The sequence below is a fragment of the Oryx dammah genome, unplaced genomic scaffold (assembly GCF_014754425.2).
Source record: "Oryx dammah isolate SB20612 unplaced genomic scaffold, SCBI_Odam_1.1 HiC_scaffold_2, whole genome shotgun sequence".
Classification (NCBI taxonomy): Eukaryota; Metazoa; Chordata; class Mammalia; order Artiodactyla; family Bovidae; genus Oryx; species Oryx dammah.
The window spans coordinates 182,273,560-182,299,951 of NW_024070186.1; the positions used below are offsets into that span (position 1 = coordinate 182,273,560).

Genomic DNA, 26,392 nt, shown 5'->3' on the forward strand with positions numbered 1-26,392 from the left:
CCCAGCACAGACAAATCAATCTATCCTTCAAAAAATTCTCACTCCACCACATGTGCAAACCACATCTTTGATGGACTCTGATCTTCCTTCAGTGACTCACCATCCGTCTCCCTGCTCCCAGGGCTTGGAGGGAACCCAGTGGAATAACAGCAGCAGTGCCCAGGTGCCCTGACTGTTGTTCAGCCCTCTCGATTACCACCTGCGATGGGCAGGTGCAGCCGACATCCTGCCTGCTGGGCTGGCACCTGGAGGTTTGCCCAGTGAGCCTTGGGTCAGCCTTTGGCGGCTTTCTGCAGCCTTCCTCCCAGGCACTCTGTCAGTGGTAAGGAAGAGTCAGAAGGCCCAGTGGCTAATGAGGTTCAGAGTTACCTGTAGATTAACGTTCTCTGACTCTGAACAGCACGATTCCCGCTTAGCCCTCCCTCTGACGGAAATGTGATGGAAATCAATTACAGTCCCCGCGCTGGTGTCTAAGGGTCAGCCTTCCATCTCTGCTGTTGTCAGGCAGCCTCAGCGACCCACTCTAGGCTCCAGCTCAGAGCAGGGATGAGACATCCCCGCTGGGTTTGGAGATGTGCTGTCCTGACCCCTCGCAGCTGCCCAGGGCACTAGAAGTTCCCGCAGAGCTCAAGAAACTTGCCAGGATAAGTCAGAAGCCCTTGAACTCATCTCAGCAACGTCCCCCCTCCTGAAAGGCACCATTGTCCCTGGGACAAGCCACCTCTGTCCTCCGCGCAGCTGGAGACTGCGCCTCGTGTCTCCTGGGGGCCAGCAGACCCCCCGAGGCGGCCAGCACCCCCCATCTCTGCTCCGGCAAGTAGCAGGCGCGGTCCTGGGGACGGGAGCCCATGGAGATGTCCTCAGATACAGGGCGATGCTCCTTCTAGATAAAAGGGGCGACTTCAGCCAGTGTCAAAGATGCACGTTGCTTATTGGGATTTGTGGTTGTCAGCCCCTAAGCAGGGACCCTGAACTCGAATGCCTGCGTTTAAGGGGCCGGGCAAAAGCATAGCCAGGGAGGTGAAATGAGTGTAGAGCAGTAGTAAGTGCTGGGGACTGGGGGCCTGGCCACCAGGGCAGTGTACTCAGCTCCAGCTGTCAGGGACCCCGCGTTGCCACATCTTCTAAGTCTATAGACAAGCCAGGCATCTACCTCTGAGAGGCAGGAGATATTTTCCATCTCTAAGTTTTGGCAACAAGTTGCCTTTTCCAGAAAGCAACAACAGCAGCACTTAGTGAGCTAAACAAAATAGCTCTGCCGGCCAGATCGTCTTAGTCTCTTCTTGAAAGTTTCAGTGAGGGACTTCCCTGGTGGTCCAATGGTTAGGACTCTGAGCTTCCAGTGCAGGGGGCGTGGGTTCAATCCTTGGCTGGGGAACTAAGATCCCACAAGCCCTGCGCCACGGCCAAAGAAAGAAAAATAAAGTTTCCGTGAGAGGACAGATATTAGCAGGTGAATTTCGTGTATTCAGTCATTTCTTTATTCGACTGTTGTTCCAAAAATTCGATTCAGAGGTTTTTGTTGTCGTTTCCCAGGTGCCAAGGAACTGTGCTGAATGCTAAAGATTCTGGAATGAATGAGAAGAGCTTTGAAGCTGAGAGTGTGTGTGTGTGTGTGTGTGTGTGTGTGTGTCTTATGGGGGGGGTGTGGTGACATAGCCTTGAAGACGGGATCGTGGGGCACCGAGTAAATGATACCCGCAGGCGAATTGAGGAGCCGCGGGCACCTAGATGAGGGAGTGGTTGTGTCAAGGGGAAAGGTGACCAAGAGGGTGACGATACACTTGAGCTGAATTTCCCAGGGCAAGGACAGAAGAGTGGTGTGCTTTCGGTTTTGTTTTTTATCTATTTGTTTATTTTTGGCTGCCCTGAGTCTTAATGTTGCTCTGCACGGGCTTTCTCTGGTCACAACGAGCAGATGCAACTTTCTAGTTGTGGCACACGGGCTTAGTTGCTCCGCAGCACGTGGGATCTTCCCGGACCAGGGATGGAACCCATGTCCCCTGCATTGGCAGGCGGATTCTCAACCACTGGACCACCAGGGAAGCCCCAGGGCAGGAGAGTATTGCACATGGAAGCCCAGCCTGTGCAAAGGCACAGGAAGCCAAGCCAGCGTGGAGATGTTGGGGAGCAACTGTGAGTTTTGTCCAGATAGAGAGCAGAAAAGGTGCCCAAAGAGACGAGGGGAGGCAACCGGAGCTGAGAGAAGTCCCCTCCCCACCCCCGTTTCTCCTTGCCACCTCTATCCCAAGTGCTCATGAAACAAAATCTTCTTGGTGCAAATGAAAATGCCAGCAAGACTGCCCTGCTCCTCTGCCTCTGTGGCCTTGAGAGTGGCCTTGGCAGCTTCTCCGGCAGGCGGAAACTGCACAGGGGGGTCCCGAGGCTTGGAAACCCTGAAGGGAACAGAATAAATCCCAAGGCTCAGTGCCATGGCCCCGTCCCAATAGACGCCTGAGCCAGGTTCTTTCTTTTCTATTTTTACATTTTTAAAATTCTACAGGGTTTTACAAAAGAAAATCAAAGGCTCTGTTTGCCAGGTTAATCAAACAAGCGCAAGTCGTGGCTCTTTTCCAGTCCTTCCCCCTTCGGTGGGTCTCTCTCCGCGCAAAGCCGATTAGGTTGATTAAAATAAAGCCCGCTGCAATTTAAATTCAGTCTGGTTGGCAGGGCCGAGGAGCCCCTGTGGCGGCTTTGTGCAGGGTCAGGGTCGAGGGTCAGTAGCCTGCTCCCAAGAGTGATCCAGATGGGGTGAGATCTAAGATGCCACCCAGGATGATGTACAGGGGGCAGCTGGCTTCCCACCCTTATCCTTCCTGGTTTCCATAGTCACTGCTCATTTACTGTGGGTGGTGGTGGTGGTTTAGTCGCTCAGTGTGTCCTGGACTCTTTTGCGACCCCATGGGCTGTAGCCTGCCAGGCTCCTCTATTCAGGGGATTTCCCAGGCAAGAATACTGGATTGGGTTGCCATTTCCTTCTCCAAGGGATCTTCCTGATTGAACCCACGTCTCCTGCATTGCAGGCAGATTCTTTACAGCCTGAGCCAAAACTGGGAGGGATTACTGTGGGGTAAGGCAGAAATGTGCTAACCATAACAACGTCCTTCTCCTGCTGGCATTTCAGGGCAAGAAAGACCCTTCCCTGTGGACATGCCCCTTCCACCCGCCTCTCCAGCTCTTTTTTGTTATCCGCAACACGGGACAGCTGCGTGACTTTGGTCTAACCAAGATCAAGGTTTGGAATTACTGGACGGCTGATGGTGTAAGTAACAGGCTCCGGTTCCTCACTGAGCATTTGACTGATGGCAGCACATAGCGTTTTCCATAACCAGATTCATTCCCCCAGCTGCAAAATGAGGACCGGGTGGCCCCACTGCCCTTCCTCCTGGGTGTAGCAAGCGCCTGCTGGGGACTTTCAGTTCGCACTGTCAGAGCCCGCCAGGAACAGAGCCTTTGCTGCAGGTCGGGGAAGTGGAACCAGGTCACCCTCTGGGGGAACTGGAGGAACATGAACTGAGGCTCCGTTTTAACAGATAAGGAAACAGATATATGGAGAGATTATGTCATGTGGCCCAAGTCACAAAGCCAGTGAGTGTCAGAGTGAGAATTTGAACCCCCACAATTGGACTCCAGGCCCATTTGCTTCGCCAGCGCTTCTCAAACCATAATCCGCAATGACTCCCTTGGGATCTTGATTAAATACAGGTCCTAATGAGATGGTTGGATGGCATCACTGATTCAATGGACATGAACTTGTGCAAAGTCTGAGAGATGGTGAGGGAAAGGGAGGCCTGGCGTGCTATAGTCCATGGGGTCACAAAGAGTCGGATACGACTTAGTGACTGGAAAACAACAATCCAGCAAGTCTAGGGTGGGCCCAAGATTCTGTGTGTGCGGCCAGTTCCGAGGTGTACCAGCGCTCCTGCTGTGCGCCCCACTCCAAACAGCCAGGCTCTTCATGTCTATGCCCTTTGGCCTCTCTGATTTCAGAGCCCTTCCCCTTCTTCCTACCCTCATACCACTACCCGCCCCCAGGTCCTCATTCTTGCTTTCTCTAAGCTATTTTCCACGTATTCATTTGCATTTATTCCTTCATTGAATACTGGTTCTTGAGCACATCCTACATACCACCAGGTTTCATGATTGATTCTGAAGACACTGATATAAAGACACAGTCTATGCCTTGGGGTATCCGTTGTCTTAAGAGCCGGCAGACAAGTGATGTAGATGAATGAGACAGTGTGATGAAGACCTTTCAGCTTGTGATCAAGCTGAAACCAGAGTGCCATGGGTTTCAAATAGAAACCTCAGGGACTCTGCAGGGAACTCAGTCGGTGAGGAGGGACAGGACTTGGTTTCCCTTCTTTTGATAGAAAGGTGGGTATAAACATTCTACCTTCCTTTATAAGTGGCTATAAGGGAATTGATAGTACAAGCAAGATGATAAATGGGGACCAATTCTCAGCCTCAGTCTTGTTAGGGAGACACGAGCCTCTTGGGGAGTGCAGCAGACTGGCCAACACATGGCCCAGTTTAGCGGCAGGCCATTTTTCAGTTTTAACTAATGTTTACTATGGAGCAATGCCAGCCAGTGCTGTTATCTTCCCAACATTCCCAGGGAGCTGGAAATCTGAGTTGAGCTATTTTGTTTACAAATGTCAGTAGCTAACTTAAATTCTTCCGAAACCACCGTATCCGTGCATGCTCAGTCGTGTCCAGCTCTTTGGGACCATCAGGCTCCTGTGTCCCTTTTCCAGGCAAGAATAGTGGAGTGGGTTGCATTTCCGTCTCCACGGGATCTTCCTAGCCCAGGGATCAAATCTGAGTCTCCTGCATTGGCAGGCAGATTCTTTACCACTGTGCTACCTGGGAAGACGAAACCACCATATAGTGCAAATCAAATTCTTCTTTGAGCCAGAGCTGGCTGTTCCCAGCTTGTACCCTCAAGGAGGAGGTTGTCCACCTTGAGCTGGAAGAGGTCAGGGAAGGTATGAAGGGAGAGCACACCTGAACTCTAGTGGGAAGAGAAGCCTTGAGCCAGGCAGACAAGGGAAAGTATCTCCAGGTGGAGGGAGATACTTGGATGAAAAGAGGTGTGGAAAAGTATAGCCTCCTAACCGCTCTCCCTAATCCCAGGCCCAGGCCTCTGGTTTGTCTCCAGTAGCCCCTGGGAGGTCTGATCATGACTATGGTTTCAAACCCTCAACTTCAGTCAGTTCAGTCACTCAGTAGTGTCCGACTCTTTGCAGCCCCATGAACTGCGGCACACCAGCCTTCCCTGTCCATCACCAATTCCTGGAGCTTGCTCAAAGTCATGTCCATTGAGTCAGTGATGACATCCAACCATCTCATCCTCTGTTGTCCCCTTCTCCTCCTGCCTTCAATCTTTCCCAGCATCAGGGTCTTTTCTAAGGAGTCAGTTCTTTGCATCAGGTGGCAAAAGTATTGGAGCTTCAGTTTCAGCATCAGTCCTTCCAGTGCTCAAACTTCAAAGGCTTTCCTTGATCCAGAAAATCCAGGTCAGACCTCTGAGTGTGACATCAGAGCCCCCTAATCCCCATATGTCATGCCTGCCTCTCTCTCAGCACCTGCCCCTTGTTCACGCCCCCCTCCAGAGTGCCAGCTGCTCTTGGGGCTCTCCACCAGCCTTCCTTGTAGGCACAACTTTAGTCCCCGGCCCCTCCTGTCTCACTCAGCTCCAGGTACTGTCTATGCCTCATATTCCTGGAAGACCCAGGCATCACGTTCTCCAGGGTGCTCACCTGACCCCCAACCCTTGTGCACTTCTGTACCACATGAACTAGTTCCATCACCCCTAGATCAGGATATATACCTGCCTCCCCCATCACCTGGGGGGCATCTTGGGAGCAGGGCCCGAGACTTCACCACTGTTCTATTCCAAGTAGAAAATCATGGCTATCTAATGAATGAATGAGTTCATTCCCCTAAGAGCCCGTAAGCAGTTGCCTCATCCTCCTTGAGATCCAGACGAGTGACCTAGAGCAGGAGATGCCTTCCACAGGTGCTACTGCAGGTTAGAGGCCAACCAGGAGACCCCGAGCCTCGTCCCGCCTTCCCGTCCTCTCCTCCCTCCTGCAGCTCTTCCTGCTGGTTCTCCACCTACCCCCTCACCCAGCCATCCCTCCACGTGTGCTCAGTTGCTTCAGTTGTGTCTGACTCTGTGACCCTGTGGACTAGCCCCACCAGGCTCCTCTGTCTATGGGATTTTCCAGGCAAGAATACTGGAGTGGGTTGCCATTTCATCCTCCAGGGGATCTTCTCCATCCAGGGATAGAATCCACATCTCCAGGTGGATTCTTTACCACTGAGTCATCCCTCCAGCTCCCAGATAAACATCTGCTAGGCTCCGGGGGTCTAGGTGCTAATGTGGCGGACACAGTCCCAGCCGGCTCTGTTGACACATGACACTCCTCAGTGAAGGAACAAAAAGCTTTCTCTGATTTATGTTTTTTTTAAAAAAACAAATGCCTAAAGTTTAAATTTGAGAAACAGTCCAAACCACTGGATAAGTGAGAAGGCTCCTGTGGGCCTATCAGGCTCCCCTCCCCACCGCCATGGCCAGTTTTGACCCAGGGTGTATACGGGGCTGTCCTCCAGGCCCAGGATGGAGCCCCAGCCCCGAGTAGTGGGCTCCCAGCATCTCAGGCCAGGTCCTCCAGTCCACCCAACACTTCCTGGCAGGCGGTCATCAGCATCTTCTGGAATGAGTAATGAAACAGCACTGACTGCTCAAGCCTGTGCCCTGTAGCCCGGCCCTGTCATTGACTATACAGCTCAGGCCAAGAAAAGAGGATTTTTATGTGCTGGATTACAAAGGAGATAAGCTTCATCTCTTTTGGCCGCAGCCTGCCTTTCTTCTTTAACCTGCACTTGGCCTTCCCTGTGTGCCGAGAATAGAAAAGAGGGCCAGGACGTCAGGGCGTCGTGGCGGGCGCTCTGGGGGGCAGCCGGCTGTGGGGATCAGAGACTCGGGGTGTTCTGACACAGAGGAGCGCGTGCAGGACCGCAGGCCCCGGCAGGGCCACCACTTACATAACGCACACCCATCTGTTGCCAGCATTTTCCGGGGGCAGAAAGCACAAGCAAATGCAGCTGCAGGTTGGTTTGATTTAATATTCTCCAGAGAATGCTATTACTGTGTGTTTTAGAGGAGATAAAATGAGAGTTTATAGGAAATATAGCTCAGCCCGGTAGACATGGCTTGTTAAGACGGGTGTTTTGTGTCTGGGAATCTGAGGAAGCAAAGTTCAACGCGAGGCACTAATCCAACCAAGGCTTATTTAGAGCATAAGAAAAGAAGGTGCTGGAAGAATGGGAGTCTCTTATTGGAAGATCTGCTGCCTGTTTAAATCCTTGGGCTAACTTGGATGGGCTCTGTCACCCTCCTTAGATAATGCGGGGATTCGGAGCCGGCCCGGAGGAGAGGACTTCCGGGCAGGGTAAGGACTCGGAAGCCAGCATCGGTTCACGCAGCCGCACAGGGCAGCCCGCAGGTGGTACTCATCACGGCCGCTGTTTAACCCAGCACAGCGCGCATCGGGCAGGCTTGAGGCCCCGAGTAGGGGCTCCATAAACATTTTTTCCTTAAATAATTTTATTTACTTATTTATTTATTTTTGGCTCTGCTGGGTCCTTGTTGCTGCGCGGGTTTTCTCTAGTTGCAGCGAGCGGGGTCTACTCTCCAGTAGGGGTGCACTGGCTTCTCATCACAGTGGCTTCTCTTGATGCCGAGCACGGGCTCTGGGGCTTGTGGGTTTCGGTGGTTGCGGCTCCCAGACTCTTAGCACACAGGCTCAGTAGTTGTGGTGCTTGGAATTTAGTTGCTCCGCAGCATGTGGAATCTTGCTGGATCAGGGATCGAACCCGTGTCTCCTGTATTGACATGCGGATTCTTTACCACTGAGCCACCAGGGAAGCCTACTCGGTAAACATCTGATGCCTGATGATGAAATGCATCACCTCAGTTAACCTCCTACCCATCCTACAAGTGGACGTTGTCAGGCCCCACCTTGTAGATGAAGCTGGGACTTAAGAGTAAAGAGATCTCAGGGAGCAAATAGACTGGCGTTTCTTTTGTTGGCTCTGCTTGGGAGTGGCTGCCTGGAGTGCTGTTGAGAAGGATCTGGAACTTTCCTCCTGGTGCATCCAGGATTGATTAGTGTAGGCGATTGATCATCGATGTTTGTCTTGGGCTCAGGAAGAGGACTTGATAATAGGTTTTCACATTTTGTGATGCTTCCCCAGATTAAATGACTGGCCCCGCTAGTGAGGAGTAAGGGGCTGAGGTGGGAAGGGAAGATGGGGTCTGTGGGTTTTCCTGCGGTTTTTCTCTGCATGGCTTCCCCTGCAGAGCAACATCTGCTAGGAGAAAAGAATCAATAATCTCTCCTAGGATGTTATAACTCATCCCAAAAGTGGACTTTCAGCCATTCCCCACAGTCCATCTATTTTCCTTTATATTAATAACAAGCATATTAATCTGCTACGTGGTACCATCCTTGAGTGAAAACAGGCAGGTCATCACCATTTTTTGCCAACAGCATCACCACACAGGTTCTGCCTCCAGCCTGGTCATACCAGCAAGTGAAGCAGGACCCAGTGGTATATGTTATACATGGAAATGGTGCTAATGAAGTAGCTTTTGAATGAATGAGTGAGTGAGTGAATGTTAGATTTACCCAGTGGTATGTTTCTGTGACTTGTCGTGGTCAACCAGGCCAGTACTGCCCAATAGAACTTTCTGCAATGATCTTAACATGTTCTCTCTGCTCTGTCCAGTGAGAACAATTCAAGTTCTCAGCCCCAGGTGGCTCCTGTAACTGACAGACCAACATTTTACAATATCTGTCATTTTAATATTCATGTCATTGTCCACATGTGGCTGGTGACCATGTATTGGACCACACAGGTCTTGGTGCTCAGGGAGCCGTATTGAACAAATAGACAAGGCCCTGTTCATACAGTCCTCTCCCTTCTCATGAGGAAGGGAACAAAAAACAAGGGCACAGATGACTAGTATCATCTCCAGTAATGCTAAGTGTTGTGAAGATGATAACATCTGGCGACCAGAGAGGGACAAGGGGAGAATGAAGCAGGGCCGCACTGGACAGGTGATCAAAGGCATCCCTGACCTGAGCGTTGAGAAGGAGCAGCCGTGGGGACGTAAGTGGGAAGGGAATTCTTGCAGGCGGCGTAGCAAGAATAAAGGCTCTGCGGCAGGAACATCCAGTTTAGGCAGAGGCTGAGCTGGTGAACAAAGGACAGTGTGAGGGGAGGTCCCAAGGGTGCCTGGGAGCCAGGTCACATAGGCCTCACTGGTTTGAAGGCAGAATAGGGAGAGGGTCAGAGCCAGCCTGGCTGGGGCAAACCCTGGCTCCTCCTCGTCCTAGCTCTGTGACCTTGGGAGTGTTATTCTACACCTCTCTGACTCAGTTTCCTCATCTGTAAAATGGGGGTGATTATTGTTCAGTTAATACATATGAAGTGCTCATAATGATTCCTGGCCTTCGTGAACTCTATACAAAGATCAGCTCTTGGTATCATTATGGGAGGGTTTTGGGCAAAGGGTGACACAATCTGATTGAGGAATTTAAAAGATCACTCTGGATGCTTTTTGGAGAAGGGGTCAGAGGGAAGGGGGAGCCCCAAGAGGTGTTTTGGGGCCTCCACAGTCTAGCTTGGTGGCTTGGATGAGGGTCCCAGTGCTTCTGAAATGCACCATTCAGTTCAGCTCAGTCGTGTCTGACTCTTTGCCACCCCATGAATCACAGCACGCCAGGCCTCCCTGTCCATCACTATCTCCCGGAGTTCACTCAGACTCACGTCCATCAAGTCCGTGATGCCATCCAGCCATCTCATCCTGGGTCGTCCCATTCTCCTCCTGCCCCCAATCTCTCCCAGCATCAGAGTCTTTTCCAATGAGTCAACTCTTTGCATGAGGTGTCCAAAGTACTGGAGCTTCAGCTTTAGCCTCATTCCTTCAAAAGAAATCCCAGGGTTGATCTCCTTCAGAATGGACTGGTTGGATCTCCTTGCAGTCCAAGGGACTCTCAAGAGTCTTCTCCAACACCACAGTTCAAACACATCAATTCTTTGGCACTCAGCCTTCTTCACAGTCCAACTCTCACATCCATACATGACCACAGGAAAAACCATAGCCTTGACTAGGCGGACCTTAGTCAGCAAAGTAATGTCTCTGCTTTTGAATATACTATCTAGGTTGGTCATAACTTTTCTTCCAAGGAGTAAACTTCTTTTAATTTCATGGCTGCAGTCACCATCTGCAGTGATTTAGAGCCCAAAAAGATAAAGTCTGACACTGTTTCTACTGTTTCCCCATCTATTTGCCATGAAGTGATGGGACCAGATGCCTTGATCTTCGTTTTCTGAATGTTGAGCTTTAAGCCAACTTTTTCACTCTCCCTCTTTCATTTTCATCAAGAGGCTTTTTAGCTCCTCTTCACTTTCTGCCATAAGGGTGGTGTCATCTGCATATCTGAGGTTATTAATATTTCTCTCAGCAATCTTGATTCTAGCTTGTGTTTCTTCCAGTCGAGCGTTTCTCATGATGTACTCTGCATATAAGGATAGATTCGATTCATCCCAGGGCAATGTTTGTATTTTCAGAAAGGCCTTTCATGGTGGGGTAGGGATGGATTTTCAAATGAACGCAAAGTGAAGAGGTTAGTTCATTAACAACCTATGTACCCTTCTTCAGCTTCAGTAGTTATCTACATTCTGCCATTTTTGTTTCATCTCCTCCCCTAACATTTAGAAAGAAATTGTAGGTATCATATCATCTCATTCATAATTTTTTGCGTGCATCTCTAACAGATAAGTTTGTTTTTATATCATCCCGATGCTGCTATCATACCTGACAATCATTCATTATATGCTTCAGTACCCAGTCCACATTCAAATACCCCTAACTGCCTAATTTTTAATAGTTAATTTGTTTGGCCACACCATGTGGCATGCAGGATCTTAGTTCCCTGACCAGGGATTGAACCCTTGGCCCCTGCAGTGGAAGAGTCTTAGTTGCTCAGGCGTGTCTGACTCTTTGCAACCCCAAGAACTATAGCCTGTCAGGTTCTTCTGTCCATGGAATTCTCCAGGCAAGAATACTGGAGTTGGTAGCCATACTCTTCTCTAGGGGATTCTTCCTGGCCCAGGCATCGAACCCAGGTCTCCTGCATTGCAGGCGGATTCTTTACCATCTGAGCCACCAGGGCAATAGAAGAGTGGAGTCTTAACCGCTGGACACCAAGGAAGTCCCAACAGTTGATTTGTTTGGATCAGGATACAGACCAAGGCCAAATATGGCAATGGCTTTGCAGTCGAAGATGTGACCTTCATTTGGGCAACTGAGTCAGTGTAGCCTGATGGCTCCACCACATGGTAGGGTCTGGGCACCTCTGGTCTGGGGAGCACCCTCGGGCCTGGCGAGCATTCGTGTGTGTGCATGCTAAGTCACTTCATCATGTCTGACTCTTTGCAACCCCATGGACTGTAGCCCCCCAGACCCCTCTGCCCATGAGATTCTTCAGGCAAGAATACGGGAGTGGGTTGCCATGCCCTTCTCCAGAGAATCTTCCCAACCCAGGGATTGAACCTGCATCTCTTAAGTCTCCTGCATTGGCAGGCAGGTTCTTTACCACTAGTGCCATCTGGGAAACCCTTGGGGACCATGATGGCATCTTAATAGGGTGGCTGGGAGGACGGGCACTGACCCAGACGCGCAAGAGCCTTCCTTAGGTGTTGACCTCGGGCTTGGTCTGGGCCGCTGTCAGCTGCGAGAGGGTGCTGTCTGGTGGATAGGCTGCAGCCTCTAAAGTCTGTGTGCACAGTCCATGCTCGGGAAGGTAAGGCATGGTCACCTTGAGAGGTCCAGGAGGCTCAGACTTGAAGCAGGCCCCCAGCCAGCAGAGGACACAGAGGTGAGCAGAGAAGTCCACCTTGAGAGAGGGGCCCCCACGAGGTGTTCAGGCTCCAACCAGAAGGTCGGAATTCAGAGCCAAACTGTAATCCCAGCAGGAACGAGAACACAGATGCAGAACAGGGGTAGAAGCTGAAGCCTGTATCTCTGTACTGCACAGACCAGGGGATGAGCTGCTTCTGGGACCAGACAGGTGTCTAAGTAGAGAGGGCTGCTCACCCATGTGCAGGGGCCAGCCTAGGACAGCAAGACAAATCCCAGACCCCCTAGAGGGTAGAGATCTCCTCTCCCCACTCCTGCTTGCCTTGGCCAGGACTGACTTAGTAGCTGAATCTGTTGATTAAAATTCTCAGTCCCAACACTAGTGTTATCAGCCAGGATTCTTTTGGTAACAAAGGACAAGAAAACCCAATTAAATCCAGCTTAAGGACAAAAAAGCGTTCTTTGGCCCATATTACAGGAGAGTATGAGTTGGCTGCCTCAGGCATGGCAGGATCCAGGAGTTCACATGATGCCATCAGGAATCTCCTCCCTCCGTGTTGGCATCATTCTCAGGTTTCAAGTGGTGGTCCCCACTGACATTGCTCTTGATTTCAGGAGTGCTTGCAGAAGGCCCCAGGTCTAGGGCCCACTGGCCAGGCCTGGGTTGCGACTTGGAGCGAGGCCTATGTTATCCACATGAAGTCAGGTCAAGGGAAGAGTGGATTCCCAATGAAAAATTGAAGTGCTGGCTAAGGAGGGAAAAATCACCAGGGAAAGTACAAAATGAGACCCAGACTAGGTCCCTTCTTTTCCTCTAAGAACATGGAAGTCACCTGCTGGTGAACGTATTCATCAGCTCCCAAATCTAAACCTACCCCGAGGCTTAATTTCTGAACCAAGCTTCTCTCCTGGCCACGAGATGCTTTTCTTTAGCATTTCTGCCCAGCCATGTACTGAAGCCCTAGCTTTGGTACCCCAACCCCAGACCCCTCAGCCCCACTCCAGGCTCCACTTCCTTTGGCTGTCTGCAGGAAAGCTTGACTCCCACCTTTGAATCCTTCGCTCCCCCTGTGCCCCTCCATCAGTCATCTTTAGGTCTTACCATTTCCACTGCCTGAACCTGCCTCCTTCCAAGTCCAGCTCCTCCTTCCCCTGCTGCCTGCTGTCTCCTCCATCTCCCGCTCGGCTCACTCATCTGCTCGTTCCCCCGTCTCATCAGCAGAGCCATATCGATCGCCCCAGACATTGTGTTGGGGCCAGGAATCAGACATGCTGTCTGCCCCCATGAGCTCTTGCCCAGGCAGGTGGGCCCAGGGGACCCCTGAAAACCACAGTTCACTGGGGCCAGGACAGTGGTGGGAGATGAGCTGAGGGCCTAGCTGCTGCAGAATGCCTCAGGGGAGTGACCACAGTCCCTGGCCAGCACGTGCTGCCCCGGACATCCTGGGAAGAGGCTGTGCCCTGGTGGACCAAAGGCAGCTCACAGATTGCAGCTGGCTCACACTGTGTTTTCAAAATTCTTTGGGTTTTGTGTGTGTGTATGTGTTTTAAATTATTTATTTATTTGGCTGCATTGAGTCTGAGTTGAGGCTCTTGGGCTTCTTTCCAGCTGTAGTGTGCAGGCTTAATTGCCCTGCAGCATGTGGGATCTTAGTTCCCCAACCAGGGATTGAACCCACATCACCTGCGTTGGAATGCAGACTCTCAACCACAGGACCACCAGTGAAAGTGAAAGTCCCTCAGTCATATCCGATTCTTTGTGACCCCATGGACTGACTATACATTCCACGGAATTCTCCAGGCCACAATACTGGAGTGGATAACCTTTCCCTTCTCCAGGGGATCTTCCAAACTCAGGGATCGAACCCAGGTCTCCTGCAGGCAGATTCTTTACCAGCTGAGCCACAAGGGAAGCCCAAGAATACTGGAGTGGGTAGCCTATCCCTTCTCCAGGGGATCTTCCCGACCCAGGAATCAAACTGGGGTCTCTGGCATTGCAGGCTAATTCTTTACCAACTGAGCTATCAGGGAAGTCCACAAGACCACCAGGGAAGTCCCCAAAGTTCTTTGAATCAATTCAGTTCAGTTCAGTCGCTCAGTCATCTCTGACTCTGCAACCCCATGGACTGCAGCATGTTAAGCTTCTCTGTCCGTCACCAACTCCCAGCGCTTGCTTCAAACTCATGTCCATCGAGTTCGTGATGCCATCCAACCGTCTCATCCTCTGTCATCCCCTTCTCCTGTTTTCAATCTTTCCCATTATCAGGGTCTTTTCCAATGAGTCAGTTCTTTGCATCAGGTGGTCAAAGGATTGGAGCTTCAGCTTCAGCATCAGTCCTTCCAGTGGATCTTCAGGATTGATTTCCTTTAAGATTGACTGGTTGGATCTCCTTGTAGCCCAAGGGACTCTCAAGAGTCTTCCCCAACACCACAGTTCAAAAGCATCAATTCTTTGGTGCTCAGCCTTTTTCATGGTCCAAGTTTCACATCCCTAGGTGACTACTGGAAAAACCATAGCTTTGACTGGACAGACCTTTGTTGGTAAAGTAATGTCTCTGCCTTTTTTTTTTTTTTTAGTTACTAACATTTAAAAATTGGTGAGTTTCCATGAAATATAGGGACCTTTAACTAGAAGATCTGGTGACATCAGGTCACATCCACTCCTGGGAGCTTTGGTGGAGCTGAGTCAGGGTGCAGCAGTTGCCATCACGATCTCACTTGTGTCCCCTACACAGTGGGCACCGTGGTCCTGACACCACTCCGCCCCTCCCACTTGACATGTTTCCGTGCGCCCTGCACACATGTTGTCTCCACCACTCTCAGACCCCAAAATGGGCTCTCTGGTGCTTCCATCCTTACGGAACCTCCATCCCCTCTGGTCCCAGGGAACTCTTCTCTCCTCTGTGACTTTGCTCCTGCCCTGCCCAGCACCTGGAATGCGTAGCCAGTCTTATTACAAACCCTATCTTTGGAAACCTCAAAGTTCTGCTTAAGTCTCTCTTCACCCACCAGCCACCCGCACACCCCCAGCCTGCCCCAGGCCCCTGCTAGTGGTCTCAGCCACCCCTTCTGGGCACCAGATTTCATGCTTCCCTAGGGTATCCGTCAGTTTCCTGAGCCTCCCATGTCTCTAACAAACAGGTGCCCCTGGCCAAATCTATCCTGCAGGCGTGTTCCATTTGGCGCTCACGACGTTGCACAGCTTGTGAAACATTTGACAACGCTGGAAAGTTGGCTTCTGATGAGCTCGTGGTATTCCCTCTGCAGTGTCCGTCGGCTGGAGCCCAGTGACTCCGGCAGCCTCTAGACTTGTAGGCGGGTGCTCCCCACTTCCCGTCCCTCCGCATTGGTGGTACTGCAAGCATCTGAGTCTGTGACCCCTAATTTTTCAGGCTTTTGTGAACTCCTCAAGGAGAGGAGCCCCGCTTTCATCTTTTGTGTGTCACACAGGCCAGGATCCTGAAAGGCCCCCGTGTGGTACATGCTGGGTTGGATAAAATTGCAAGAATTGCCAGCTGGGGCCTGAGCCCAGATCAAGCGGAATCTTTTTTTTTCCCCCTTAATTAAAATGTAGTTGATTTACAATATTGTGTTCATTTCAGGTATACAACAAAGTGATTCAGTTATATATTAATATATGTGTGTGTGTGTGTGTGTATATATAGGTGGGCTTCCTGAGTGCCGCTAGTGGTAAAGAATCTGCCTGCCAATTCAGAAGACAGAGACTCGGGTTTGATTGCTGGCTCCAGAAGATCCCCTGGAGTAGGAGATGGCAACCCACTCCAGGATTCCTGCCTGGAAAATTTCATGGACAGAGGAGCCTGGTGGGCTAGAGTCCTTGGGTTTGCAAAGAGTCAGACACAACTGAGTGACTGAATACACACACATGTATATGGATACATGCATACATTTATGCACACACACACACATAGATAGATAAATAGATAGATTCCTTTTCACATTCTTCCCCCTTAAAGGTGATTACAAAATGTTGAGTGTCATTCCCCGTAACCAACAGAAGGTCCTTGTTGGTTATCTATTTTATGTGAAAGTGAAAGATGTGTCTTGACTCTTTGGGACCCCCTGGACTATACAGTCCATGGAATTCTCTGGGCCAGAATACTGGAGTGGGTAGCCTCTCCCTTCTCCAGGGGATCTTCCCAACCCAGGGACTGAACCCAAGTCTCCCACCTTGCAGGTGGATTCTTTACCAGCTGAGCCACAAGGGAAGCCCAAGAATACTGGAGCGGGTAGCCTATCCCTTCTCCAGCAGATTCTTCCCAACCCAGGAATCGAACCAGGGTCTCCTGCATTGCAGGCGGATTCTTTACCAGCTGAGCTATCAGGGAAGCCCTTATATAATAGTATGTATCTATTAATCCCAACTCGAGCAGTATTGACCTAAGTTAGCGAGAGTAATTTTAGGCCCCATCCTAGAGTGAATGGGGTTCTCCTGCGCCTGCTGCCAACCTGGGCCAGGAACAGGGGGTCACTGCACCCTGCCATAGGGGAGCAGGGGGTCTCTGGCCTCCCTAGCCCTGAGCAGCCAGTGTCAGTGGGTATAGCCTGCAGGCAGCAGGTTGGGTACAAGACAATGATGGCAGCTTCTTGAGCGTGTATTATGTGCCAGGCAGCGTTGAAAGGACTTTACATATATCAGCTCATTTATTCCAAACTGCAGTGAGATGGGTACTATGGTGGTCAGCTCTATCCTACAGATGGGGAAACTGAGGCGCAGAACAGCTTGCTGGTGGTCACATGGCTCCCAGGCAGTCTGGTATGCACCACCTGGCCCTGCCTTTCAATAGAGAGGCACTGTGGTCCCCTGTGAGCCAGGACCTGCCTAGGGCAGCTATCCCTGTCCTGGCTCCGTCCTGCCAGATGGCCTAAATTTTTAAGAGACAGAAATGCACACTGTTATGTGAACACTCTCAGTTTTTGGACAGCATCAGCTGGTTCTGAACATTTAACTCCTCTATGGGCTGAACAAGCCCAGGATCAGCCGTAGGGGCTCCAGTTAGTGACCCCGTCTGTCACATCCCATCCCCGTCCTTCCTCCTCTGTGACTTTGGGTGGTGGGTGTCAGTCATTGGCTCCCAGCCTGGCTAGTAGTAGGTTATCTGTAGCTTGTAAAGTGTCTCAAGCCATCTTCATCAAGTTACTGTGTCACAAAGAAGGGTTTTCATTGGTCTTCCTCCCAAGGGACAGACGAAAGGTCATTGAGATCTCATCCCCAATAAAGCATTCTAGTTCAAGTGCTCCAGGAGGGAGCAACTTTAGTTCTCAGAGCCTGGTCTTAAGATAGATAGGAATAGGCCTGTTTCTTGATCCTTGAAGGCCTCCATCCAGGTGAGGACAGGTTTGCACATGGGACCACAAGGTCGTTGGCGCGGGGGTCCCGGTGCACACTCAGCTCTGAGAGCCCAAAGGAGGACCCTCGACCCAACCTGAGGAGGCAGGTGGGGCAGATGGGGAAGGCCGGGGGCTTCCCAGAGGGGTCAGCTCCTGAGCCGGGTCCTGAAGCCTGCGTGATGGCTCTCTGGGCTGCAGCGGCTCACTCTCCAAAGGCCCCTGTCCCCAGAAAGCCTCCCAATCATCCCACAGCCCTTTGGCCCCTCCTGTTCGGAACCCAGCACTCCCAGGCAAAGATAGCAGTGAAGGATGGAAGCTCATCTTCTCCCTGTGCATCAGGGCCAGCGCGGGCGCCCAGAAAGACAGAACAGCTGGGCTGGGGGGCTGCCTGGGTTGTGCACGAGTGAGGTCCAGCGGCACACAGCTGGTTTGACTCCAGTCGTGCACCCATACCAATGAAGGCTTTGCCTTAAAGCTGCAGTCTCCAACCTTTTTGGCACCAGGGACCAGTTTCCTGGAAGACAGTTTTTCCACAGACTGGGGGTCGGGGGGTGGGGCTAGGTTTCAGGATGATTCAAACACATTACATTTATTGTGCACTTTATTTCTATTATTATTAACATCAGCTCCACCTCAGATCATCAGGCGTTAGATCCCAGAAGTTGGGGACCCGGGCAGTGGACCCTCCCTCTCATCCGGCAGGTGGGCCTAGCCAATGCTCTTCTCCAAATGATTTCCCTCAGGCTTTGCTGCCTGTGCTCAGGGCCAGGTATTAGTGTCTAGGCAAAGCGTTTTGTGAGCACAAGAGCCCCCGCCTCTGCTAGGGTTGTTGTCATGACCCACTATCAATCTTCCCTGAGCAATTCGTGTGCTCATTGGAAGAGACATGTCATTCGACCCCAGGGCCAAGGAGGAACGTGGCCTTACCGAATCAATTCAATCACTTAGATCAAAATGATATTAATGTTGTTGGGTTCAAATGCATTACAGTTCCAACGTGATTGGTTCTGGGCAGCGGGAACAAAGGGTAAAGCCCTTTTTTGGACGAGGAACGGTGCTCCCCTCCACCACGTGCCAGCCACAGAGTTTCAGTGTCCTTTTGAAAATGCATTGCAAAAGGGGTTTGAGGCAGCGTCAACAAAGGGCATAGCAGTAACTCTAGTTAAACGAAGAAGAAAATATGAGCACCAAGGGAACAAATACACAGACACACACAGACACACAGACACACACACACACACACATATACACACACACAAATGATTCTCGAGGGTAAGGTCATCAGCAGGATGGAATTTCACCTGGAATTCTTGGAAGCTGAGGCAAAAGAGGAAATAGGACTAGAGCCCTCTGTTTGGAAGGAAGAAGCAGGTTCGTTCTTTAGCAGCAAGAGAATTTTCCCCTGGATTTATTCCCAAAGGCACCCTTCATCCAGAGCCTCATTGAGGGGATACCGACGAATACAGACCTGCAAAATCTCAACCCCGTCTTCCCCACGACACAGCAGTGTATCTCAGATGGCTTCTGACCACATGCTTGAGCTGTGACAGTTGCATCGATATGTACATAAATACGTAGGAAAAGTCTGCAAGGACAGGAGCGTGGGCATGCCCCGCCCCCCATCAGCACCCATGTCGATTGCCTCTGGGGAGTGAGGAGGAGTCAGGATGGGAGTATGAGACTCTTGGTCCATGAGGACTAATTTGAAAAATAGAAGTAGGAGCTCAGAGTGCACCCAAAGCAGGTGATTCTGCCAGAGGCCAGGCAGGCACAACCGAGACCAAGGCCTTCTCTGGGTCCGGCTTGACCCAGAAAGAGATGGCAGTAGGAGATTGGGGTGCAGCAAGAGTGGCTCTCTGTGCACCAGCTATGTGACCTCAGGGAAGGCTGAGCCTCAGTTTCTTCATCTGTCAGATGGGCCCTAAGGCCCACCCTGGGGAGTAGTTTGAAGGACAGCATGGGACAATGCGTGTGGCCTTTCATGTGTCACACTCGGCACCCCCAGATGCTGTTCCCCACCTGGGATCCCACCCTGGTGTTGCTTGGATCAGATTCACCTACAGAATCTGACAAATGGCTTGTTGGATCTGGAGAGTGTTGGAACTTTGGCAGATTTAAACACCATCAAGCAGGGGGCATGAGCCTCTCAGTTCCCCAGGACCCCCACCACTCCCTCTGGTTTCAAACCTAACCTTCTTCTCTCTCCTACCTGTCCAGTCCTGTGAGCACTGGCAGTCACACCCTGCTCCAGCCTGCTTCCCCCTCTCTATCCCCACTCAGCCAAGCTTCTTTTTATTTTATGTATTTATTTGGCTGCCTTGGGTCTGAGCTGTGACACGCGGGATCTTCACTGCTTCACGTGGGATCTTTCGTTGTGGCCCACAGGCTCCCTAGTTGCAGCCATCAGGCTCAGTAGTTGCAACACACAGGCTTAGTTTTGACATGTGAGAGCTTAGCTCCCCAACCAGGGATTGAACCCACGTCCCTTGCATTACAAGGTGGATTCCTAACCCTTGGACCACCAAGGAAGTCCCTTGGCCAGGCTTCTTGGAGAGAGCTGAGATCAGGAGGGGCTCTAGATGGTTTGCGGATGGTCAGCGAGCCCATTGTGGAGACCAGGCATCTCCCGATGGGATCCAGGATACCCACCTCGTGACTGTGGGACTGAAGAGCATGCTTCCCACCCCCCTCCCCCCACCTCTTTCAGTGACAGCGTGTCTTCTCCAGATGTTTCCACAGCGGTAATTTTGCGGAACTAGTCACTGGAAGCTCCCCGGGCTGTCCTTCTCCAGTAGCTATTTCCTGATTAATTCACAGCATGCGCTTGCTCTGCACCTCCGCTAAACAGAGAACACATCCATATAAACATGAAAAAGGGTGCTCTGAGAATCGGCTTTTCTGACAGGCAGCAAATAGCAGCCTGCCATCCCGCAACTGGACGACTGAAGCCGGGTTCCTGTCATCTAACACGGGCTTGACAGTTCTCATCCCAGATTGCTCCGGAAGCCTTCAGAGCAATAGCTCAGTGAGCTAGGGATTTAGTAAGAGCTTCCCTGCCTGGCTTTCAGGAAGGCAGAAGGCGGGAAATGAGTCTACATGGACACATCTGGGAGTCTCTGATCTCACATCCCAAGAGTAGATCAGAAGCCAAAGCAAGACAGAACACGGTCTGGGGTTGAGACCAACAGGCTGCCGTTTTTCTGATCAGGTTTGTTCTCTGAGGATTGTTAGGGAGCAGCGCTACCTGGGGAGAAAAGTGGCTGTGTTGATTCGTTTGTAATTCCAAAATGACGGCTGAGCAAAAACTGTGTGCCAGGTGCTTGCTGGGCCCTTGGATGAGACTGGTAGCACCTCTGCTGTCTCAGAGCTGGTTTATTTATTTTTTGATTGTGGCTGCGGTGGGTCTTCGCTGCGGTGAGGGCTTTCTCCAGTTGTGGCAAGCAGGGGCTCCTCTCTGGTGGTGGTGGCTTCTGCCGTTGTGGCCCGTGGGCTCTGGGTGTGGGGGCTGCAGTAGCTGCAGCTCTCAGGCTCTAAAGCACAGACTCGGTAGTTGTGGCATACGGGCTTAGATGCTTCACGACATGTGGGGTCTTCCTGGGTCAGGGATTGAACCCATGTCTCCTGCATTGGCAGGCGGATTCTTTACCACTGAGCCACCCGGGAAGCCCCTGGAACTTAAGTTTGAGTGTGTGTGTGTGGGCGTGCTCAGTCATGGCCAACTCTTTGCAACCGCACGGACTGTTTGCCACCAGGCTCCTCTGTCCATGGGATTTCCCAGGCAAGAATACTGGCATGAGTTGCCATTTCCTCCTGCAAGGATCTTCCTGACCTAGGGATCAAACCCAGGTCTCCTGTCTTGTAGGCAGATTTTTTTTTACCACTTGAGCCATCAGGGCAGCCCTAACTTTGAGTGGGGGAGCCAATAAATAAATTAGAAAGCTGATGAACAAGATCATGTCAGAGACAGGAAGAAAATAAAACAGGACCATGGGCTAGAAAGGGGATTGGATGGGGCGGGGGCTGCCTTAGGGAGAGCAGCAAGATCTCTTTGAAGACAGGGAGGAGCCAGGCTTGCAGGTCTCTGGGGCAGAATGTGCCAGGCAGTTGCCCAGGTCCCAAGGTGGCATTGAGCTCCACAGAATCACAGAGCAGCAATTGGAGTGGTGTGTTGGGAGGCGGAAAGGAAGGGGAGAGAGAGGTCATCTTGGGACCTGATCACACAGGCTATGTTGACTCCTGAAGGGAGCTGGCATTTATTCTCAGAGTGATAGGAAATTGTGGGGTGGTTTTAAGCAGCGGCTGCTGTGATCTGATTTGTTTTTGTCGCTGGTGTTTTGTTCTGTTTTCCGGACACACCACACTGTGGTGTCCTAGATCCCTGACCAGGAATTGAACCCGGGCCCCCTGCAGTGGACGTGCAGAGTCCTAACCACTGGACCACTCGGGAATCCCCTAGTGATTTAAGCTGCTTTTTAAGGAGGACTGGCTGCCGAAAATGAAATGTGTGTGCTGGGGTGTGTTGGTAGCGGGTGCGTGACAGTGCAGAGTGGAAACACGGAGACCAATTAGGAGGCTACAGTTGTTGTCTCTGGGAGAGATGGTGGTGGCCCAGGCTAGGAGGAAGTGGCCATCCGGGAAGAAGAGGTCAGATTAGGGAGAGGTTTGGGAGGTGGAACCACGGGAGCTTCTGATGGATTGGATATGTGTGTGAAAGAGCAAGAGGGCTCAAGGACTCCTAGGTTTGGGGCAGCTGGTTGGATGAAGGAACCATTTTTAAGATGGATGAAGATGAGGTTTGGGAAAAGTGAATTGATCATTCTGTTCAGGGCACATTAAGGTTGAGATCCTTGTTAGATATGCAGGAGGAGTAGTCACATGGTCACTGGGCCTAGACGGAGAGGCCAGAATTGGAGATTAGAACAGTCGGGAGTCCAGTGTCCAAACAGCACTGTTTACATTAGCCAAGACATGGAAGCAACCTAAATGTCCATTGACAGAGGACTGGATTAAAAAAAATAATAATAAATATATATATATATATATATGTCATATGTATGTCATATTATATATATGTCACACACACACACAATGGCAACCCACTCCAGTGTTCTTGCCTGAAGAATTCCATGGACAGAGGAGCCTGACAGGCTACAGTCCATGGGGTCACAGGAGTCTGACATGACTTAGTAACTAAACCACCACACTCACAAGGGAATACTACTCAGCCATAGAAAAGAATGAACTAACGCTGTTTGCAGCCATGGATGGACTTAGAGAGTATCGTACTAAGTGAAGTGAAACCTTTGTTGTGATTTACTCACTAAGTCATGACTGACTTTTGCGATCCCATGGGCTGTAGCCCCCAGGCTCCTCTGTCCATGGGATTTTCTGGGCAAGAATATCAGAGTGGATTGCCATTTCCTTCTCCAAGGGATCTTCCCAACTCAGGGATCGAACCCATGTCTCCACGTCTCCTGCAGTGCAGGCGGATTCCTTATTGCTGAGCCACTGGGGAAGGCCGAAGTCAAGTCAAGAGAAAGACAAACATCATATGGTGTCACTTACGTGGAATCTAAAGGTGATCCAGATGCATTTATTCACCAAACAGAAACAGACTCATGAGCATAGAAAACAAGCTTGTGGTTACCAAAGGGGAAACGGAGTGGGAAAGGATGAATTAGGAGTTGGGGATTAACGGTTACAAACTACTATATATAACATAGACAAACAACGAGGACCGACTGTATAGTACAGAGAACTGTATTTAATATTTTGCAATAAAACATAATGCAAAAGAATCTGGAAAAGATATGTGTGTGTATATATATATATATATATATATATATATATATATATATATATATATATAACTGAATCACTTTGCTGTACACCTGAAACTAATACAACATTGTAAATCAACTATACTCCAGTAAAATAAATTAAATAGTTGGGAGTCACCAATGCGAGGATGAAATTTAGGGCCTTGGGCCTGAGTGGGACCGCCTAGTGAGAGAACACAGGAAAAGCAGGAGGCCCGGGGCCCACCCAACCAGTCAAGGAGAGGCAGGGAGCTTGGGCTGCTATGAGAACAGGAAGCAGGGGGATAACCTGCCTAAGGACTGAGAACTTCCCAGTGTGTCTGGTCACTTGCTGGACCCTAACACTGGTTGTCCAAACCAGGACACCCTTGAGAGTGAAAGGAGGGTCCTGTGAGTGATGGACCAGGACAAGAATCAATCAGAATCATCCAGACACAAGGATGATGGTTATCATCCCAGTTACTGGCACCCTTGGCAGGATGGGTTCATGTAGAGGAGAGGAGGCAAAGGCCAGCTGGAGGGAGGTGCAGCCTCCCAGAGTTTGCTGTGAAGGTGGATGGACAGACAGACTGTGGGGCACCCCAGAATAGACTGCTCCTCAGCAATAAGAAGGCATAAAACTGTTCACTTCGGCAACATGGATGAACTCGGAGATATTATGCCGGGGGAAAGAAACCAGACCCTCAGGCCCCATGGAGGTCATAGTGTGTGACTCCTTTTGTATGAAAATTCTAGAAAATGCAAACTAATCTGTAGTGACAGAAGGCTGGTGAGTGGTTGCCTAGGGGTGGGGTGGAGGGGAATTTGAAGGGGTGTGAGGAAGCCTCCGGGTAATGATCATGGGTGTATATGTGTTAAAAATTAACAAGTTGTATTTGTTGTTCAGTTGCTCAGTTGTGTCCGACTCTTTATGACCCCGTGGACTGCAGCGCTACAGGCTTCCCGGTCCTTCAGTATCTCCCGGATCTTCCTCAGACTTATATCCACTGAGTCAATGAAGCCATCCAACTATCTCATCCTCTGTTGCCCCCTTCTCCTCCTGCCCTTAGTCTTTCCTGGCATCCAGGTGTTTTCCAGTGAGTCAGCTCTTCCGGTGGCCAGAGTATTGGAGCTTCAGCTTCAGCATCAGTCCTTCCAATGAATATTCAGGGTTGGTTTCCTTTAGGATTGACTGGTTTGATCTCCTTGCTGTCTAAGTTGTGCTTTACTATTTATTTTTAAATGAAGTATAGTTGATTTACAGTGTTGTTTTAGTTTCAGGTGTAAAGCACAGTGGTTCAAATATATATATATATATATACACATACATATAAAAGATTATATATGTTTATATCCTTTTTCAGATTCTTTTCACTTACAGGTTATTACAAAATATTGAATGTAGTCCTCTGTGCTTTAAGTAGATCCTTGTTGGTAATCTATTTTATATATAGTTCTGTGTATCTGCTAATCTCAAGCTCCAAATTTATCCTTCCATCGCTCCTTTCCCATTTGGTAAATGTAAGTTTGTTTTCTAAGACTCTGGGTCTGTTTCTGTTTTGCAAATAAGTTCATGTGTGTCTTTTTTTTAGATTCCACATGTAGGTGATATCATATGATATTTGTCTTTCTCTGTCTCACTTCACTTTGTATAATATTCTCTGGGTCCATCCATGTTGCTGCAAATGGCATTACTTCATTCTTTTTTATGACTAATATTCCATTATATATATACTTCTAGCACATCTTCTTTATCCATTAAGTTGTACACTTTAAATATGTCCAGTTTACTGTATGAGGTAGGTATTACATTCCTCAAGAGAGCTTTTTAATAAAACTGTTTTTGTGTAAAAAAAGAATGACCAAATAGGGCAGTAGTAGAAGGTGTGATTCGATTTTAAGTGTGAAGCATTGTGGCTTGATGTGGGGCACACGTGCTACCGGAGGGGGAGAGAGAAGACCAGGCAGGGACCCTCTTGTGAAGGTTATTTTCTGTCATGCTGAAAGTGAAAGTGAAAGTCGCTCAGTTGTGTCTGACTCTTTGCAACCCTAGGGACTCTACAGTCCATGGAATTCTCCAGGCCAGAATACTGGAGTGGGTAGCCTTTCTGTTCTCCAGGGGATCTTCCCAACCCAGGATCGAACCCAGGTCTCCCTCACTGCAGCCGGGTTCTTTATCAGGGGTTCAGAGTTCCTCTCACGTGCCTGACTTCCTTCAGCTTCTGTGTGCAAAGAAGCCATCTGGATTATCCGTCACAAGTGAAGTGCCCACACTGCATCCTCTGGGCTCCCCTCTGATTGTGGCCACAGTGAGTTGAGACAGTTTCTGGGCGTGCCAACTGGGCACCACCCTCAGTGCCTCCAGGCTCTCAGCCTTGCTGCTTGGGTCCTTTCCCCAGAGCCACCAGAGGGCTCAACCTGTGGACATGGCAGGGCCTCAGTGCTCCCTGGGGCAGCCGTCAGCCACAGGGAAGGGGGTCAGTGATTAAATGTCCAACTCCCCACCTTTGGAAGGACATTTCTGAGATTCTTTCTGCAGGTCGCTCACAGTGTCCTAGCTGGAGGGAGCCCCACTTGCCCACAGCAGTGCCCAGCCCAAAAACCTTTTTGCATTCTCACCTGCCTTACCTGACTCTCCCTCAAAGGAGCAGCTGCCCATAAGCTACCTGCACTCAAATCCTTGTCTCAGGCTCTGCTTTCAGAGCCCCCAAAATATGGCTCCCCTGGGACCTAGGACGTCTGCATTTTATGTGCCTACCCAGCTTTTCTGGGGCAGGAGGCCCAGGACCCATGCTTTAAGGAACTATAGGTGGCGAAAACACATGAAGGATTTCACAAAGGGACGTGGTGGGGCCAGATTCAGCTCTTGTAGGAAATTAACTCTGGTGGCAATGTGAAGCTGAGGATGAAGGAGCAAGAGACAGGAAGCAGGCAGACCAATTAGCAGGCTATTACCCGTGTCCCAGAAGGAGGTAATGATGACGAAGATGGCGACGGAGGCTCCTCTTTGTGAAAGGCCTTTGATTTATAGCGTATAGAACCCTTTGCGCCAAAATGAGACAGAGCCTGATTTAACAGCCCTAGTGCTGTGGTCTCAGAAAGCTCACGTTTTTAGCATCCCACAATTCTCTTTTTCATCTGCTACTTTTTTTTTTGGCTGCACTGGGTTTTCATTGATGCACAGTGGACTTTCTCTAGTTGTGGCGAGAGGGGGTGACTCTCTAGTTGTGCGTGGGCTTCTCACTGCAGTGGCTTCCCTTGATGCAGAGCACAGGCTCTAGGCAGGCAGGCTTCAGTCCTTGTC

The 26,392-nt window shown here is 50.3% G+C and overlaps 1 protein-coding gene across 2 annotated transcripts in view; it reads left to right on the plus strand.

The window, feature by feature from the left end:
• Positions 1–26,392, plus strand: part of LOC120876459 (katanin interacting protein) — a 235,688-nt gene that overhangs the window by 157,979 nt on the left and 51,317 nt on the right. For both annotated transcript variants that reach the window (XM_040258385.1, XM_040258393.1), the window contains one exon: positions 3,125–3,262. In XM_040258385.1, the coding sequence (XP_040114319.1) occupies positions 3,125–3,262 (138 nt within the window). The remainder of the gene's footprint in view (positions 1–3,124; positions 3,263–26,392) is intronic.